Source organism: Babylonia areolata, chromosome 18 (assembly GCF_041734735.1).
Source record: "Babylonia areolata isolate BAREFJ2019XMU chromosome 18, ASM4173473v1, whole genome shotgun sequence".
Classification (NCBI taxonomy): domain Eukaryota; kingdom Metazoa; phylum Mollusca; class Gastropoda; order Neogastropoda; family Buccinidae; genus Babylonia; species Babylonia areolata.
The window spans coordinates 33,186,992-33,202,058 of NC_134893.1; the positions used below are offsets into that span (position 1 = coordinate 33,186,992).

General features: G+C 42.2%; 1 protein-coding gene across 3 annotated transcripts in view; it reads left to right on the forward strand.

Annotated features, from left to right (window-relative positions):
- The first annotated feature begins 37 nt into the window (after nucleotides 1–37).
- Nucleotides 38–15,067, forward strand: part of LOC143292687 (D-beta-hydroxybutyrate dehydrogenase, mitochondrial-like) — a 28,961-nt gene continuing 13,931 nt past the window's right edge. The window contains exon 1 of one of the 3 annotated variants that reach the window (XM_076603192.1): nucleotides 38–169. In XM_076603192.1, coding sequence (XP_076459307.1) covers nucleotides 137–169 — 33 coding nt within the window. In that variant the 5' untranslated portion in view covers nucleotides 38–136. Of the gene's footprint in view, nucleotides 170–10,566; nucleotides 10,809–15,067 lie in introns of those variants that run through there. The other 2 variants (XM_076603194.1, XM_076603193.1) reach the window with 2 other exon arrangements.

Below are 15,067 nucleotides of genomic sequence, written 5' to 3' on the forward strand. Positions count from 1 at the left end.
GTTTATTTTAAAGCAGTAGTTTCCTCCCCTGTTATGTCTTGTTATGCCTGAAAAAGAAAAACAGAAAGAAAATCGAGTGCGTTGGGCGAATGGTTAGAACGCTTGATTCTTGCCTAAGTGTCCCGAGTCGAGTTCGATGTCTGGTTTCGGCGCACCTGGTGGAAGAAAGGTAGTTTGTTTTTTTTAAAGATCTCCAGGGTCAACATATGCATGCAGGTGTTTCACTGTCAGTGTCCGTGTGTGTGTGTGTGTGTAGTAGTAGTAGTAGTGGTGGTGGTGGTAGTAGTAGTAGTAGAGGGACTGGCATTTTTTTTATGTCCCCTTCAATATCGGTCTCCTTTTATTTGTGGGATACCTATATGTTTTCTTTTACACGTACTGTAAATCACTCGTCAATATCAATATTTTTTTCTTTTAAACTGATGTTCATGTCAAGGAGATTTTTTAACGCATTAGTATTTTGTGCAAGTTTAGTTTCGATGGGTAGTGCATTCCATATTTGTGCAATTCTATTTGCTAATGAATTTTTCCTTAGGTTAGTATTACAGTGCTCTTTACAAATTTTCATCATTGAATTTCTTGTGCTCTCATAGTCTGCCATTCTAAAAATATGAGGCAATATTAACATTTTTACCCGTGCACTCTTCGATGTTGAAGTGAGAAATCAAATCCACCCGAATGGGTATACCGGCTTGTGACATTGCGCACCATCTCTGGTTCGACATTCTTATAATTAACATTTTTACCCGTCTGCAGTACAAAACATACGTGAGAAAGTCCAAAACGGGTGAAAATGTTAATTATATATATAAGTTTGTCGACTATAGTAGACGATTTTAAAACGAACTTGTCGAGATTAGAAAGGTGTCTAAAATACCGGCTTGTGACAATTGAAGTTGTGCACCATCTCGGGTTCGACATTCTTATATTATAATTAACATTTTTACCCGTCTGCAGTACAAAACATACGTGAGAAAGTCCAAAACGGGTGAAAATGTTAATTATATATATAAGTTTGTCGACTATAGTAGACGATTTTAAAACGAACTTGTCGAGATTAGAAAGGTGTCTAAAAAGGGATGCTTTTTGGGGCATTCCATGCACCTAGCAAGGGGCTTGGAAAGAATGGGGGATACGCAAAGTGAAAGAAAAAATGTGACCCATGGGTCAGTTCGAACTTACCCGTCTGTGTTACAAAACATACATGAAAACGATTAAGACGGGAGTGTGTATATATACACAAGTTTGGGTCAGTACTCGTAATGAAACTTGTCTCGATTCTAAACGCCAGTATGTCCGAGTTCGTGGGGCATTCCATGCATCAAGCAATGGGCTTGAAATAGAAAAATTCGTAAAGAAATCGGGAAGCTTGTCGCTGTCATATCTCCAGGAGCGGACATGCGCGAACGAGACGTATAAGGCAGTTCGATCGAAAGCGGTCAGTGAACGCGATCGCCAGGTTATTTAAAGTGAAGACGGAATGAACTGTACCATGCTTCGCGAGAGGATGAAAACAGAGTGGGGGACGAGACAATAGGTTGTGATCCTAACATGAACATGACTGAAAATAATAAAACAGCTTGCATGAAACACTCACGTGTGTGCGACGTCAAAAGAGTGACGGCAGTCTCCTGTGGTGGGTCCGTTCTTTTCGGCCTGTTTCGTTGTACGTCCTTGCTCGGTTCCGACAGCACTGACCAGGTACACGTGGAAACCGCACACCATTCCCTGTATTGCAGTGCTCAAATGCGTTGCACAGAGGACTTCACATTAAAAAATGAGCGGGACTGGTGGAACTGACCTTCCTTAACAACGTGCTGTGCAGAAAAGTCACATACCGAAATTGGAAAGTGCATTTTAATGGCCGAGTCAGTGTCCGTGCTGAACTTAACCGTTTCAATTGGACAGCTGCACGTCCCTTTCTCGTCAGTGATGCTTTGGCCGGCTGTGAATGTTCACTGAGTCAGCGATTTCACATGTGTGTGTGTGTGTGTGTGTGTGTGTGTGTGTGTTGAGAACTTCATTCCGTGATTGTCCGTGGTGTGTGTTACCTTGTTTCCTCGACAGCACGCGTCACATACGTGTGTGCTGTGTTCTGTGTTGCATGTCAGTGTGCTCCTGGCCTTCCGTGGAGAACTGAGGGCGAGACATAAAATATTTAGCTCCACAGATGGCCATTCTTTCCGTACGCACACAGTTGTTCATGTTACGTTCGGAACCCATCAGTTGTCTAGTCCTCCACTCTTGTTTTCATCCTCCCGCTGAAACACGGTGCAGTTCATTCCGTCGTCTTCACTTCAAGTATAAGATTGTCAGTGCACAGTAACCTCTTTCCTACGTCCCCTTCGTGCACATCCACTTCGGCAGACAGGACAGGTCGTGCATGTACAATCACAACATTCTTTCAACATGTGTCTGGCAGTGTACAGTGACAGGTTCATGCCGTGTTTGCCAGTGTGTCCGTATAGTTGCCGGGGCTCAGGCTGACTTTATTCCGTGACTTATGATGTTGTGCGAGCCAGTGTACACTCACAAGTTCATTCCGTGATAATGTGTGTAGGGTTGACAACTTCATGGTTCCGGGATTGTGTGTGTAGGCACTGACACCTTACTTCATTTCGTGGTTTGGTGCGCAAATATTTTGCATTTGCTTTCTATACTTTCAGGAAGGTCATTTATGTATATTGGAAAAAGCACTGGGCCAAGTATGCTACCTTGTGGTATACCACTTACAACATTTTCATTTGTTGACATTTTTTTCTCCATTTCTAACTACCTATGTTCTTTCTAACAAGAAGTTTTCAGTCCAGTTCAGTATGCTTCCAGTAATACCATATGAAGCTAATTTTAATAAAAGTCTTTGGTGTGGTACAGAGTCAAATGTTTTTCTAAAGTCTAAATAAATTATGTCTACAGGTTTACCCACATCTATCATTTTTGTGAGATCTTCAATTACTTCTAGGAGCTGTGTTGTACACGATCTTCTCTGTCTAAAACCATGTTGACAGTATGCACACAGATTGTTTGTTGTCATGTGTGATACTATAGGATCCCTAATAAAGGACTCCAAAATCTTACACACAATACAAGTCAAGCTCACTGGTCTGTAGTTTCCTGGTTCATGTTTTGACCTTTTTTATATATATATATATAGCTGTTACCTCAGCCATTTTCCAATCTTTTGGTAGGCAAGCAGATTCAAGTGATTTATTATATATCATACTCAAAGGAAGAACTAACTCTCTGCTCAATTCCTTTAATATTCTTGAGGGTATTTTGTCTGGTGCTTGTGCTTTGTAGGGGTCTAAGGCATGCAACTTCTTTTCTACTGCCAATGAAGTGACTCTTTAAGTCACAAATATATATTCATAGTTTTGTGATGTATAGTCTTTAAGTCATTCGAACACTGGTTCACATCTTTTCCATCCCAATCCATTGATGCCCAGTCCACTTTATTTATCATTTCTCTCACTCCATTATAGTTTCCCTTTTTTAAATCAAATTTATATTTTTTTTTCTGCTTTTTCCTTCACCAATGAAATGTGGAACTGAAAAAACCAACATAACATGGTCACTCTTTCCAAGGGGATCTAGGTGGTTAATATCTGATACTAAATTGTTTTCATTTACTATTACCAGATCCACAATACTGGGTTTTTAACCTGGTTTTGTTCTTGTTGGTTTTGACCTTTCGTCTCAGGAATGCATCACGTAAGCATTCAATAAATTTATTGTCTGAAGGGCCTGCCCAAGTACCATCCCACTGTATAGCTGGATAATTAAAATCTCCCTTAATACATACCTTGTTGAATTTTGTTATTTCATTGGACTTTAAGAGTTCAAATAATCCTTCTGTGTTTTGTTCTGATGAATGTGGACTTTTATATATACACCCCATTAAAACTCTCTCATCATTCGCACTTTCAAATTTGCACGATACACTTTCTTCAAAAGTAAAATTTTTTAATGTAGGACATTCTTGCGCTTTTAAAGATTTATGTACATACAGGGCCACACCTCTCTTTTCATTGGTATTAGTAAATATATCATAATTTGGGATATTACAGTGCACTTTAATATTGAATCTATTGTTCCGTTTTTGTTTTGTTTTTGTTTGTTTGTTTTTTAATTGTTTCTGTGAGTCCAATAACATGTGGTTTTATTTCACCTACTCTTGAGTTCCTCTATCTTATTGGAGAGGCTATCTACATTACTATATAAGAGAACACAATCACAGGAAAACTGAAAGTCTTTAAAATTATTTACAGTCTGTTTGACATTGTCAGGTTGCAGTCACTCCTCATCTGTCTGGGTCTGTTTTTCCTTCACTTTGTCGGACAATGTCTGGTCCTCAACTTTTGTCTTTTTGACTATTTGGCTGTTTCTGATAATTAAATCCCTTTCCCCTTTGACTATTCTTTTTTTTTCTGTCAGTAGATCTTTGAATTTTTGTCTTTCTATTGGTGTCATGTCATTGTTTATGTGCACCCTTTTCTTAGGGTCACTGATTCCCTGATTTATCATTGTTGCTTTTTTCAGGAGTTCTTTTTTTTCTGCTTTCTGTGGTCACAGTCACTTTCAACATTCTAGGTCTGTTCCCCCCTTGTTTTGCCAACCTGATTGGGTTTGTCAGTTCTCTTTTATCCACTTTTATCACCACCACCCCCACCCCACCCCCATGCCTCCCAATTGTTTGAATAGATCCGGTTTTACTTAGGTGCAAGTCTGATGGACCCACTGTTTGCAATTATAACACTCCACAGACAGAGTTGCGTCATCACCGTCCTCGCATGGATCGTCACAAATCAAATCAATGTATGTGTGTGTGAGTGTGTGTATGTATTTGTGTGTGTGTTTGTGTGTGTGTGTGCGTGTGTGTGTATGTGTTTTGTGTATGTGAGTGTGTGTATGTGTTTTCGTGTGTGTGTGTGTGTGTGTGTGTGAGAGGGGAGGGTTTCCTACTGGCAACTGCTAAGTTCTGCATTATAGGAGGAGCAACCATTTTACAGGTAGCCTGCTGTGTGTGTGTGTGTGTGTGTGCGCGCGCGTGTGTGTGTGCGAGCGCGCGCGCCAGTGTGTACACCGTGTGTGTGTGTGTGTGTGTGTCAGTGTGTGCTTCTGTGCGGTGTATTGGCCCAGGTATAGTAAGAACGCAGAGGAGGGAGGGATCCTGTAGTACTGACGCTATGTCGTGTAAAAAGGTCAGTTAAAGGTTCCGATCGAGTCAATCTTTTACGGCCATATCGATCCACTGATTTCTGGAGCTAGCTCCTTCGCGGCCGTTTCAGTATTTTTTCCCAACGGAAGGCAGGTACCCCGGCATTCACCGTAGCACATAGAGTGAGTTCAGCAACTGACTCGAGGTAACTGACTGCCGTGAAATAAAGTACCAGTGCGGCCTTTCGCCTGAAACAAATTGATGAGGTATTTTCGGAATCCTGATCACCGATGAACACTGGATCACAAGTCAGTCCAACGCCTAACCGATTCTGCCATGGCGCTTGGCATTTACTAATACGGCCCCACACACTGCACTGACACACATTGGCTCATGACACTGATACACACACACCGATTCCGACAAGACACCAACAATGACACCAACAACGACACCAATAATGACACCGACAACAACAACGACACTGACAACGACAACACCGACAACAACACTGACACCGACACCGACACACACTGTCACGCACACACACACACACACACACACACACACACACACACACACACGCTGATACACACACACACACACAAACACACACACACACACACACACACACACACACACACACACACACACACACACACACATGCCTTCCGTCTAATAACACTTATAGTGAATAGACGTTAAACTGAAGATCTAACACACACACATTGACTGACATGTGTCACACTGACGCGCGCACGCGCGAGCGCGCGCACACACACACACACACACACACACACACACACACACACACACACACACACACACATACTGGACACAGAGAGAAAGAGATGAGAGCCGATGGAAGCGCGACCACGAAAATTGATTGACACTGCTGAGACAGCCGTGACGGAGTGCATCAGTCAATAAAATTTGAAATGAACGATGAAAGAGAGAAAGGGTGGGGAGTGGGGGGACAGCTAAACTGCCAGACGAAGTGACGCACTTGAACAGAGGATGAGATGAGGGACCGTGACAGTTGTTTGGGCCTGTAAATTTAACTTTGGCGTGGCAGTTTCCACATTATTTTCTCAACCTCCACTGTTATCTAATCAGTGTTAATTTTCAATGTTTGTATATTTTAGGTTTAAAAAAACAACAACACCTTTTTCTCTAAAAGAAAGAATAAAAAGTTTTATTCAGAACGCTTGACTTGATTCAGTATAATTCAAGACGGTAAGTTAATCGGCGTAACACTGAAGTTAGGCGATGAAGACGCATAACTTTGCACCTTGAAAATTGTCCATGTAGCGCTCCGAGATTGTTTATTGTATAGTGTGGTGTTATATTATCAGTAACCCGCTACGTTGAATACGTTCAGTATAACATTCGATGCAAGAGAAAAAGAAAAAAGAAAGAAGTTACGATGGCGTGTGCCTGTGCGGGCGTGTGTGTGTGTGTGTGTGTGTGTGTGTGTGTGTGTGTGTGTGTGTACCGCTGTGTTGGCGGTTCTGTTAAAAAGCATTGACCTGCTCTGTATTCACGGGATTTTATGGTACACTAAGCTTACGACTTTTCACCATTGATAGTAGCGAGGCGACAAACATGATAAAGACGGATACACTATTATAATACTTCACCTCCCCTCTCTCTCTCTACGGCGAGAATACGCGCGTGCGTGCCGTTGTGTGTGTGTGTGTGTGTGTGTTTGCCGGTGTGTGTGTACGCTCGCGTGCGTGTATGTGGGAGGGGTGAGGCCGGGTCCGTCGCAAGCATGCGTGCCGCTGCACCCGCCCCTCCATCCCCCACTCTGTCTCTCTTTCTTTTTGTCTCACCTGTTCTCTAACACGATACATAACTTAGAATGTGACAACAGAAAGCTGTTCATGGCAATCTCTAAACCTACTTCTGCCTACATACAACAACTGCGAAGTCTGTAAATAAATCCAAGATTCAGACTGTCGCTAACATTTTGAAAATTCACCAACACTTCCACGCTTACTTGTGACGTGACGCCTTCTTGACATCAAAAATTTCTAATCGTAATGAAAGTATGCACAGACATTCTCCGTATCTGCATATTAATGAAATACAACCCCAGAAGTTAGTGTACCAAGTACCTGATCTTGATTCACTAATTAAGCTATAGCGAGTTTTTGCAAGTTTTGGTGTTGCTTTTTTTTCTTTCTTTTTTTTGTGGTGGTGGTGGTGGTGGTTTTTTGTTGTTGTTTTTTTTTATAGGGAGTGGGGGGGAGGGGGTTACGATGAACTGAAATGTTCAGCTTTTAAAACTTGTGATCCGTTTGTTTTGTTTTTTTAAATCCTTCTCAATACTTGTTCTGTCTCGACACTGCCGAACAATATATTTTCTTCATATTTTTGTCTGAACACTTTATGATCGTATCACCACCGGATAAACTGTTTTGACAACATAGTTATGTTCTTGAATAACTCGAAGTCTGTCGTGATTTCAGCAGAAAGGGTGGACTCGCTGGTTGCGCACATACTGAGACGGAATCAAAGGCCCCACTGAAATACATGGTTCTAAACATTGCAGAGTCAGGCTAATTCCCTTTGAAATGATCGGTCACACGTTATCTAAAACTATTTTAAAAATATATATATATATAAATGTGTGTGTGTGCGTGTGTGTGTGTGTGTGATTTTACTAATTCTATCACAAAATCTGCACCTTCTATTGAACAAAAAGCAATTAGAATTCTTTTCTCTTCCAACATGTACTGATCAACAGGCGCGCTCAACCCACAAACTTTTTTTTATTTTTTTATGTATTATAATCAAATGTGATAAATCACATTGTCTTTTCTTTTAGTCTCATCTCAGTGGAACATGAAGATAAAGCCAGTTTTTAGTTCGAGATAACGAGAGTGATTTGAGGCCATTTAGGTTCGTATGGTACTGACGAACAAACATGTCATTTACTACTAGGCACATGTCATGTTGGTTAGAACTGTATTAACATTTTCCGTTTTCAGTTGGTTAATGGTCAATATCGATATCCAAATCGGACTTGGTAAATGTCATCGTCATCATCCGTTATCAACAACATCAGTCACCGTCGAGTCGTCGTCGTTAACGTCACCATAATCAACACGATAAACGGATCTACCATGTGCGGCATTTAGTGAGTGCACGTAAAGGTATACACGACAACAAACATGTCCCTGGCCAAATTTGGTAGAAATCTACCGACAGCGAACCGGGCAAAACAAGCACGCAGGTTCATTATTTTATTTCTCTCAATAGGTGGCGCTGCACCGGGTCGGCACGTTCCACCTTGAAGAGGTGCCCGAATTTCACGCCGTGAAATCTGTTGTGATAAGAAAGAAACACAACAAAAGAAATACAATAGATTCCGCAACGCAAATTCATCGCGATATAACGCAACGCATCACCGTGGCAACGCATTATAACTCCGCAATGCAATATACCTACACACACACACACACACACACACACACACACACACACATGCCTTCTGTCTAATAACACTTACAGTGAATAGACATTAAACTGAAGATCACACACACACACACACACACACACACACATTGACTGACATGCGTCACACTGACGCGCGCACGCAAGCAGTCTGAGAAGAATCCTTACTTATATAGCGCCTATCCTCGGTCGGAGACCAAGCTCTAAGCGCTTTACAAACTTGGCGTCATTTGCACAACAGGCTGCCTACCAGAGTAGAGCCGACTGACGGCTGCCATTGGGCGCTCATCATTCAGTTTCCTGTGTCATTCAATCAGATTTCAGGCTCGCACACATACACACTCAGACAGATATGTAACATGTATGACCGTGGATTGCCGGGGGCCACACGCCGGTGTCCCAAAACAAGCGTCAAGCATCATGCACCAGCTAGGTGCCTGACACGGTACCCCCAAGGGAAGACAGCAAAGTCAGAATGACCAGAAACACCTGGCGAAGAGACGTTCACGCAGATATCCCACCTGTGGCCAGGAGTCAGATAGAGGTGAAAGGCACATTCTTCTTCTTCTTCCGCGTTCCCCGGCCACGCTAGATTTTCAGTCCGGTCAGGACAGCGAAGTCTGCGGTCCGTCACAGGGACCCCACCGGTCCCTACAGTTGCTCTTGGATCTCCACCGGGCTGGGCCATGCCTGGCGTCTCAGTGCGTCGAAGGTGGGGCAGGACTGCAGGAGGGGGTCTGTGGGCCTGTGCCACAAGGGCACTGGTCAGTATTTGATATCTTCAGACGGTAGAGGTGGGAGAGGAGCTGACAGTGTCCCGTTCGCAGTCTGAAGATAGTGACCTGCGCCGCTCTGTCCAGCTATAATAATAATAATAATGGTATTTATATAGCGCTGAATCTTGTGCAGAGACAAATCAAAACGCTTTCGCACCAGTCATTCACACGCATGCATAACTCTAAAACTGGAGAAACTGAAGACAAGGAAGAGGCAGGGAAGGGGGGCTATTTTGGGAAGAGGTGGGTATTAAGGCCAGACTTGAAAGAGCTGAGTGTGGAGACTTGACGAAGCGAAAGAGGAAGTTCATTCCAATTGCAAGGTCCAGAGACAGAGAAAGAACGGCGGCCAACAGTCAAGAGCTTGAATCTGTGTATGCGTAAACAGAGTGGATCCGAAGCTGATCGTAGTGAGCGAGATGGAGTGTAGAGAGGAAGGCAGCCACAGAGATAGGAAGGGGCTGATTTGTGAATACATTTGTAAAATAGAGTCCTGATCTTGTACTTTATTCTGTGTGAGACAGGGAGCCAGTGGAGATGTTGCAAAAGAGGAGTGATGTGCTCAGATCTTTTCTTTCTGAGGACGAGTCGGGCAGCAGAGTTTTGTATGCGCTGAAGGGACTGAATGGATGAAGCAGGCAAACCAGACAATAGAGAGTTACAGTAGTCAAGGCGAGAGAGAATGAGAGAAACGACAAGTCGTTAATGAACAGATATTTCTGGATGGAACTGATGCGCCGCAATTGACAGTAGCAGGATTGACATGTCTGACTGATACATTTTTGCATGGACAGTGTTTTGTCAAGGACAACTCCGAGGTTCCTGACTGAACTGAACATGGATGCCGGCCTTTTCGTCTTCCGTCCCGACGGATGTCCAGAAGTTGGCGCCATGCTTTCCTGAAGCTGTCTCAGTATCCCCCCCCTCCCCCCAACCCCCTCACCCCCGTTCGTGTGTGCGTACTAGTATGTGGCTCTGTGTGTGGGCACAGCATATGCGCGTGCCTTAGTGTGTGTGAATGCATGTTTCGTGCACGGATACATGTATATTTGCCTATAGTATGCTCGATCTCCGTTTTCGAGTCTCTGCGAATGCGAAAAGCAATACATTGTCAAGCGCCTGTTGTTTGTGCAGCAATTGCCTTGTGCGCAGCGGCCTCGGTCCCGTAATTCCTCTTGCAGCAGGCAAATCTTCAGCTGCTGAGCATGAAAGCCTTCGAGCAAGCAAGTAAACAAAAAGTATTTACACAGTGTGAACAGCGGCTGTGTTAAAGATTTGGGTGCGTAATACATTTTTTTTTTTTTTTTAACTATTGTTGCAAGGATAGTCCGCACATTTCCGTGTTTTGGAGCCGACACTGGAAAAGAGGGGCATTTGGAGTTGGCCTTTTTGTGGTGTGGCTTGTGTGAAGGGTAAGGTGGGAGTTGTAAAGCTGTTTTCGCTTGTTATATATTGGCATACACACACACACACACACACACACACACATTTGTATTTCTTTTTATGATAACAGATTTCTGTGTATGAAATTCGGGCCTCTCTCCCCAGGGAGAGCGCGTCCAGTCGCTACACTACAGCGCCACGACCCATTTTTTTGCACTGATTTTTTTCCTGCGTGCAGTATATACATATAATCATGTGTGTGTGTGTGTGTGTTCTTTTTTATCTCTCCATCTTGGTCTGTTTTTGTCTGCCTCTCCATCTGCCAGCCTCTGTCTCTGTCTCCCTCTCTCTCTCTCTCTGTTTGCACCCCTCCCTCTCACTGCTCTCCTTCCTCCCCCTTTCCCTCTCACTCTGTCTACTGACGCCTTCATCTCACTGTCTGCCTGTCGGTCTGTTTATCGCATGGAAAAATATCTGTACAATTATCTCACGTTGTCATAAAAATGCTTCAAGCTCTCTCTCTCTCTCTCTCTCTCTCTCTCTCTCCTCCCCCCTCTCTTTTTCCGTGTGGGTGTGGGTGTTCATGTTCTTTTGCTTAATGTCTGTCCACATTTGTGATTTTAGACGAAACTCCATCATCTCCCCCACCCTCACTGTGAAGGGTAAGGTGCACGGAAATTGTAAAGCTGTTTTCGATTGTTTTACACACACACACACACACATATATATATATATATATATATATATATATATATATATATATATATACTGGATAGATAGTATATAATATATATAAATTATATATATATATATATATATATATATATATATTGTGTGTGGGTGGGTGATGAGAGACAGGCGTTTAGCACACGGCGGCAGGATTAAAAGGTACTGAGGAAAATCTGTGCTTAAAGTGGGTCACCATGCCGGCTCCTGGCCAAGATTGTTCTGTGCATTTGCATTCTTTGCAGCAACACTAAAATGCATGCATTCACTCCCGGCACAGATGTTGCGGTTTCAGTTCGCTCGACATTCTACTGCTTTACTAAGCCGCCGTGAGATGTTCAAAGCTCGAACCCTGCGGCTTTATGGCCTTGTTTTGCTGGGTGAGATATTCACAGCCAGTGACTCTTAAATGCCGCTTATGAAGCCTATCATACCTATATCTCAATGCTTGGTGAGATATTCTTAACATGACCTAGTAAAACTGAAAGACTGAAAGAGATTCAGTTGTCTACGGTAGTATGTTGAAGTTTGAGTTCTGCCCAACTCTGGTGGCCGGCGGCCCCACTTAAGTATTATGGTTTGAGTGTGCGATATTGTCGTGTACTTTATACTGTGTCATACAACAGGTAATCCCATAAAGAATTTATTACTGAATTCAAGCAACTGAAGACCATAAATGAATAATAGCTCCGCCGCACCTTTCGGACAGAATGATGCGAGCTGTGAAGTATGCTTAAACCTCACTCAGTACGGCCAGTCCTCTCTTCTCCTCTACACAGACCCCTCGGATGTCCAGTGGGTGTCTGAATGACCCAACCTTTAGCTTCCGTCGTCAGAATTGTGGTATTCTTTGTCAACATTCACCTCTTCAGTATAAGAGCCTTCCGCTTGCAATATTTTGATGATGGCAACTGGGGTGAAACGCTGTTAACGTCGTCTCTTTCGCCGTTCGTATGGAGAGAGTTAAAGCACCTTCAGTTCTCAGACGAGTTTGACACAAAGGCCGAGGCAACTATAGGACGCACACTCAAACCATGATTTTGAGGAGACGCCCTCTCATTCGGCCACAAAGAGTAGAATTTCAGTTTCAGTATCTCAAGGAGGTGTCATTGCGTTCAGTTTGGGCAAATCCATATACGCTAGACCACATAATAATAATAATAATACATAGTTTTTCTATGGCGCGATATCCAGCACCAATGCTGCTCAAAGCGCCTTACATCGTAGTTGACTACAAACATGCCTTAAAAAAAAAAAACCTATCAACCGCTATCTGACAATGGAAAACATCCAGTGTGTTCATATGAGTGCAAAAGCACACTAAAGATTATAAAAGCTATGAAGTAAATATGGGTTAGATTAAAACAAAACGCATTTCATAGAACACATACACACACACCCACACCGCATGCACACGGCACACACACACACACACACACACATATATATATATATATATATATATGTGTGTGTGTGTGTGTGTGCACATCTGCTCTGACCGTGACCACTGAGCAGCATAACCCCCAAAGCGCTTAGTCATACCTTTCAAGTTACTCAGTTGAGTGTATGCACATATATGTGTGCACCTATCAGAGTGAATTTCTTCTACAGAATCTGCCAGAAGATCAGCCCTCTTGTTGCCGTGGGTGTTTTCTCAGTGCACCATGTGTGTGCTGCACTTCGGACCTCGGTTTACCGTCTCATCCAAAAGACTAGACGCTCGGTTTGGTTTTTCCAGTCAAACGTGGAAGAAAAGGCGAGACTCGTGGGAATCGAACCCAGCCCCTCACGGACACTGTATTGGCCAGCTGATGAGCGTCTAAACCATTCTGCCAACTTTCTTCGTCGGGTAGAACTGACGTGGTTTGTTGCCCTCGTTTTGCTGGGCTCTGCTTCTGCAAAGTGTTGCTGATAACAATGTAAGCAACAATGATTACCGCTATCAACCCATAGGTCAGCTGTTTGTTACACTTGTAACCCCCACCAACCAAAATCATGTGTGAAGAGAGTTTTCCTGATTTCACATTGATCAAAGATAACGATATCTCGCTCAATTTGACAAAACAAAAAACAAAACAAAACAAAAAAAGATTTGAATTTTTGCAATTTTATTTCAGTTATTCTTCTTTCTTTTGAAACAAAATAAATATAAGATTACAGGTAGATATTATTTTTACTCTTAATACGAAAACTTTTGGCTACATTTTACGAATAGGACGGAGGACACACACACAAAAAACAAGGGACGGGAAGTGATGACAGTGAAGACAGTTGGGAACGGGAGCGCGCAGACACTGTAACCAACACACACAGAGAACAATGTTTTACTTAACCTACACCATCACAATAAAATATAATTACGTTCAAAACAGAGTTTTAGTTTTACGTAACAATCAGACATACAGTACATAAGACAATCTCTCTTCAAAATTACAATTTCACAACCTCAACATTGCAAACAAAAACAGAATTACCCTGAATTACTCACAATATATATATATATATATATATATATATATATATATATATATCTGATCATAACATTCAGTTTAAACAACAAACACACTATTACAATCACATACTTTGCAGGCATATTGTGCAGCTTTTAACAGTCACGATTCCAGTGATTATGAGAGATAATTTTAATGCTTGCCCTCATACTTCTACAAGGACTAACTATGAGTCTTTTCTTCTAGAGTGCAACTTATGTCCCATGGAATGGGTGCACCATAGACATCAATGCACACTTTTAACACAATGGGAAAAGAGAATTTTGTATGTTTTTTACTGAATTAATAAAAGAAAGAGTAAAGCTTATCCCATCAAGCCATTGTACCATGACTCAGAATTCGGAGACACCTCTTTAGGGCTCCTAATTCATATAGTGACAGAGACAGCCCAGCCATTTTCAAACAGATTACAACTAAGCTTCACCTCTACTAACAACAATAACACCATCTCTCGTAATCTACGAAACATTGCACATACCAGACAATACTTTTGCATCCAACCACACAAACCCCTTGTGAAGCAATTCTGTAGTACAACAGAATTATTCAACCACACAAGTCAATTAACCATTCAATCATCCATAACAAAAACAAAACATTAAACATCACACAATCCCAGTCATCATTGACCATGATGAGAACAATATAATTATTGCTAACAAAAATCTGTTATCAGCCTTCAAGTTCAATAGTACTGAATTCAGAGTTTTGAGCAACGTTTGCTTCAACCACTTTTACTCATTGAAACACGTACCTAAACAGCCCACAATAATACCAGACCCAAGAATATCAACAAATGGCTCTAGCTGTAGCCGAAACACCTCCAACAAGCTGTGCATCCTTAGTTTTTCCACTGCACCAATGCTAATTAACAAAATGCAAAAAAAAACGTGACGAAACAGAAACAAAATGTCCCCATCTATTCGCGCCAGATCTAGTTTCAAATTATCTTAATCAAACAAGAAAAGTATTATGTTCTGCACGGTTTGTTTGTTTTTGTTTTTGTTTTTTTATCCCAAAAGCATTTAATCCTTTGATTCTGCAATTAAGTA